Consider the following 5,168-nt stretch of genomic DNA (forward strand, 5'->3'; position numbering starts at 1 on the left):
ATAATTGACTTTAATACCCATAACTACGATTAGATTATCTCACCGTTAGATTTCCCAAAACTACTTTCTCCTGGACCGTTTGATATAAATGCATAAAAAACCAAGCTGCTTTATTATATAGTCTAGAATTACCCGTGGTGATGCCACTCAATTGTTATTATGGGTGAATTTATTAAATTAAACGTATGTTTAAACACACCACGCATTTTACACCAATTTAGCATGGTTTCCACTATTTTTTGACATCTAAAATGAACATGTATGTGTCATATTAATATTATACGTGGTATAGCATACAACAACTTAAACAATGTCTAAGAAGACAATCAATGGAACTGAGCAACACTATGAAGTATGTATATTGAATAACTAACCACGTCCTTAAATCAATATTTATACACATGTTAAATTAAAAATAATAATAATAAATCATTTGTATATATAATCCCTATTACATCAAACTAAAATCAAGCTTCCACTTCGGTGCATAATATAAGTACAATATACTAAAGAGCATAGCGCAAGAAAGAGAACCTAATAAAGAAATTAGAGATGGAACACTTTTCATTAACAAAAACATCATAATTAGCTAGTACTTCCATGACCCACTTATTATCTGCTTTTGAAAATTAAGTGTTGTAAGTTCATCTACTACATTCGTCATGCAAAGCCAAAAAACTCGTATAAGCTGCTCCAAGTACACGTTCTCATATTGGCCTTCCTCATAGTTCTACCATTCGTTGGTCTACGAATGTGTTAGTACTTTTCCTTTCAAACCACATCCATACAAACACAAAAAAAAAAAAAATATATATATATATATATATATATATATATATATATATATATATATATATATATATATAGGGGGATATGACCACAGTCTTGTAGCCACATTGTGGACACAGTCGATCTGATCCACCGATCTGTTTCGATATAGTCTATTCTCGTCCTTTGGATATTTTTTAGAGTTCTGAAAATCAAAACAGCTCAGTATCAAAATTGATAATCTTACGAAGGGTTTTCTCTCTCCTTCTCTCTCCCCAATTTGCTCCAGATTCAAACCAACCCCTCCAAATTCAACACCTCCAACACAAAATCAAACAACGAATCTGGCATGTGTGCTTCTCCATCCATCTCGCATCCACCAACAAACTTGAAATAGGAAAATAATTGAAAACCCTCACTCTCTCTCCTCGTCTCCTTTAACAGGTTCGTTCCTCGATTTATTTTCATCTCTTCTTGTATATAATTTTCTAATAATAATTACTAAATTCATGTTATTGCAGGTCCTAAGAATGTAATTGCGTGCTTCATAGTGCAGCAGGCAAATTTGTGGGGAGCTATGGTCAGCTACACGATTACTTCTGCTACCAGCATGAGGTACGTGAATTACACTAGCTAGATCGTTGATCTGTTACTACAATAATGACTCGGAGCAACATCCGGATGAACATCAAATGCAACACACATTTTATGCTTAATTTACATGATAGTATTCAATTCAAATGCAACACACATTTTATGCTTCATATGATAGTATTCAATTCAAATGCAACACACTTTAAGGACAAGATACATAGATAAACTGAAAACAACACATGTAAACGTGTCATGTTAGTGGTTTTACTACTATTTAACGTGTCATGTTGGGGAACATCTGAAGTTCGATCTATTAAGCTCAACTGTTTTAGCACAATTTTAGCATATGACTGTAATTTGGTGAAATACAAGCTTCGCATATTGTTTTGTTGCTTTTCACCTAGCCCTGAGTAGTTTCATTTTCTCCGGATGAAGTGATAGTAAGCTCAAGTTTGGAATTTACTGTTGCAGTGTGATATGGAAGAAGCGAGTTCATGTGATACAGGGTGCAATGGTGGCCTAATGAACAGCGCACTTGAGTATACACTCAAAGCTGGTGGACTTCAACGAGAGGAAGACTATCCTTATACAGGGAAAGATGGTAAATGCAAATTTGATAAGACCAAGATTGCCGCATCTGTATTTAACTTTAGTGTTATCTCCATTGATGAAGAGCAAATAGCTGCAAATCTAGTGAAAAATGGTCCTCTTGCAGGTTTGTTAGCCAATTCTGCCAATGTCTTTTTATCATTCATTTTCCTGATATTGCTCTATGGATTAATAACTTGGTGATATGCTTGATTGCAGTGGGTATCAATGCAGCTTACATGCATATCTGAGGGAGTCTCATGTCCATACATATGTTCTAAGAGGAGGTTGGATCATGCAATATTGCTGGTGGGATTCGCTCACCGGCTTTGCTCCCATTATTAGGCTAAAGGAAAGAAACCGTACTAGATCCTAACAATTCACGGGGACAAAACCGGGAAAGGATGGTTTCTACAAGATATGCGAGGGGGGCCGGCGTGTGTGGTGTGGACTCTATGGTCTCAACCGTGGCTGCTGTTCAGCTCACTCCCAAATAAATTATGAAGTTATCAGCTAAAGATCTACAGATGCATGATCTTTGTGTAAATAGCTGGGTGTTTTATAGTTTATTTCTGAAAACTATGCTTTGCTTTAAACACGCAGCAGCTATGCAGTGTTCATAAACTATGCTTTGGTTAAAGATCTATACATGCATTGTGCATGATCTTGTGTAAATACTAAATGGTTGGATGTATGATAATTAAATTCTCAAGACATTCTTGCTTAGTACACTACACTATAGTGTTGCAGTGTTCTGAAACTATGCTATCACAAAAGCCCATAATGGTATAATACATTTTTTAAACTTACTGCTTTTTTGTAGCAAGTTATAAGGTCATTATGGTTCTATTGAAGTATTTCGTTTATCCCAATTACATCTTCAAAATTTGACAAGTACAAATACAAAATAAATAGAAAGCTCAAATAAATATTCCCACCGAGTTCAATTTTCTATCACAAGTTTTCTTGAAGTCATCATACTATGATAAAGAGTCGAATGAATAGGTGAACTTTGAAGTGACTACACTTGCTAGACAATTGCACTAGTTAAGGAAAACAATCCAATTTCTTTTATACATCATCTAAGCCCTATTTGAAGCAAAACTACAGAATCCAATATGGCAGCTTTGTAACTGCCCAGCACCATGTGGTACACAACCAATCATCATATCTGCTTTATAGTGTCACCTTGAACAACAATAAACCCTTCACTTGCAAGAGTTGAAAGAGCATTTCTTAGCTGCAGAAGAATGAAAGGCCAGGTCATAAGTATGCATTGCTAATACCACAATATGCAAGTTTGTGTGCGATGAATAAATAACTTACATCGATGGGTGGGCTTCATGTGAACTTTGCTTCTTCAACTCCTCCAGTAACTGCAGAAGAGTAGACATTTTAAGCATCTTCAAATAGTTTAGAATGACTTGTCCTATTGATTCAGAAATAAAGAACAATCACATTACCTCCAAAGTATGAGTCGAGGGTCCTCCAAGTTGCATCTTCTCCATTATTATGTTTCAAGCTGCTGACAACATATTTTCCGCTCATCCTTTCACTTGCTGAAACTCCAGCCAGATGAGATCCATATCTATTGTTCCTGATTAGAAGCAAAATAAAACAATTAACATCACTTAAGAGTATGGTAGGAGATAAATATATATGGGGTTGAATATTATCAGAAAATGTACTTTACCTATGGCAGTGTGGCGTGATCTGTGGCCGACTGTTATTGAGCAACTTCCAAAAGTCGGAACGCCTCTGCTACATCCGGTTTTTCAACCTGCACAAATACGCAGACCAACTCTAATCACAACCTGCACAAAAAACTTTAATTTCTATAATTTGTGAAAAAGACAAAGGTTCAAGAAATACGAATGTTCTTACTTTAGAAAATAACATATACGTACTTGGATTTCAATCAAGACCTCAGCATAAGTAAATGCAAAAGCAATATTCCCTAGAGCTTGAAATGTAGACCAAGTCTTAGAAGCCGAGGAAAGAGTAGCATCCTCTCTAGACATGATTCCCATCAGAGACCCTCGAATGTCGCCATGAGATATCCATTTTGCCATACACAAGCAAAAGCTAATAATAGAATAACCAAATGACATCACCGCAGCCACAACTGAAAGCCATGTAATCTTTTCCAAGTTTGGAAACTATGATAATAAAATATTGATTGCCCCAAACATGATCATGAATGAATTCCCTGAAGCGCTACACCCCGTGGTCTCATGCTTGTGGAAACAATATGATTGCGCTATTGCCCTATTTTCAAAAAATAATTGAGGACATAAATATTAGGCTTTTGGTTATTTACATGTGTTGTTTTCAGTTTATCTATGTATCTTGTCCTTAAAGTGTGTTGCATTTGAATTGAATACTATCATGTGAAGCATAAAATGTGTGTTGCATTTGAATTGAATACTATCATGTAAATTAAGCATAAAATGTGTGTTGCATTTGATGTTCATCCGATGTTGCTCCGAGTCATTATTGTAGTAACAGGATCAACGATCTAGCTAGTGTAATTCACGCATTACCTCATCCGGGGTAGAAATGTATAATCGTAGTGACCATAGCTCCCCACAAATTTGCCTGCTGCACTATGAAGCACGCAATTACATTCTTAGGACCTGCAATAACATGAATTTAGTAATTATTATTAGAAAATTATATACAAGAAGAGATGAAAATAAATCGAGGAACGAACCTGTTAAAGGAGACGAGGAGAGAGAGTGAGGGTTTTCAATTATTTTCCTATTTCAAGTTTGTTGGTGGATGCGAGATGGATGGAGAAGCACACATGCCAGATTCGTTGTTTGATTTTGTGTTGGAGGTGTTGAATTTGGAGGGGTTGGTTTGAATCTGGAGCAAATTGGGGAGAGAGAAGGAGAGAGAAAACCCTTCGTAAGATTATCAATTTTGATACTGAGCTGTTTTGATTTTCAGAACTCTAAAAAATATCCAAAGGACGAGAATAGACTATATCGAAACAGATCGGTGGATCAGATCGACTGTGTCCACAATGTGGCTACAGTACCTGTGGCTGTATCCCCCCATATATATATATATATATATTATCATTCTTTTGAAACATCCACAAAAAATTGTTACCATCGACTAACAAAAGAATTTGTCAAGCTACGCATGATAGATTTACATGTGTAAGAGAAAAGGCATAATCCACATATTAACACCTTATAAACAACGTGTAC

General features: G+C 35.8%; 1 protein-coding gene and 1 long non-coding RNA gene across 3 annotated transcripts; one reads left to right on the forward strand and one right to left on the reverse strand.

The window, feature by feature from the left end:
- Positions 1–926: 926 nt before the first annotated feature.
- On the forward strand, positions 927–2,263 carry LOC147503112 (cysteine protease RD19A-like). Its single transcript, XM_086607924.1, has 4 exons — positions 927–1,212; positions 1,290–1,383; positions 1,834–2,077; positions 2,170–2,263. The coding sequence occupies exons 3-4, from the start codon at positions 1,840–1,842 to the stop codon at positions 2,199–2,201; spliced, it is 270 nt and encodes an 89-aa protein (XP_086464050.1). The 5' UTR covers positions 927–1,212; positions 1,290–1,383; positions 1,834–1,839; the 3' UTR covers positions 2,202–2,263.
- A 1,261-nt stretch (positions 2,264–3,524) lies between these two features.
- LOC147503113 (uncharacterized) lies at positions 3,525–4,364 on the reverse strand. Of its 2 annotated transcripts, none has more exons than XR_015220121.1 (3): positions 3,858–4,364; positions 3,644–3,730; positions 3,525–3,547 (listed from the first exon to the last, which is right to left on the reverse strand). It is a non-coding gene; the product is annotated as an uncharacterized LOC147503113 (long non-coding RNA). The 2 variants fall into 2 exon arrangements; XR_015220120.1 differs by having other exon boundaries at positions 3,528–3,547; positions 3,644–3,764.
- Between the last annotated feature and the right edge of the window lie 804 nt (positions 4,365–5,168).

This window comes from Coptis chinensis, chromosome 4 (assembly GCF_015680905.1).
Source record: "Coptis chinensis isolate HL-2020 chromosome 4, ASM1568090v1, whole genome shotgun sequence".
NCBI classification, from domain to species: Eukaryota; Viridiplantae; Streptophyta; class Magnoliopsida; order Ranunculales; family Ranunculaceae; genus Coptis; species Coptis chinensis.

Bases quoted from the DNA above. Each gene is read 5' to 3' on its own strand.
- LOC147503112 (XM_086607924.1), top strand. From the start codon at position 1,840: ATGGAAGAAGCGAGTTCATGTGATACAGGGTGCAATGGTGGCCTAATG. The intron at 2,078-2,169 runs GTTTGTTAGCCA...GCTTGATTGCAG, and splicing joins GAAAAATGGTCCTCTTGCAG to TGGGTATCAATGCAGCTTAC.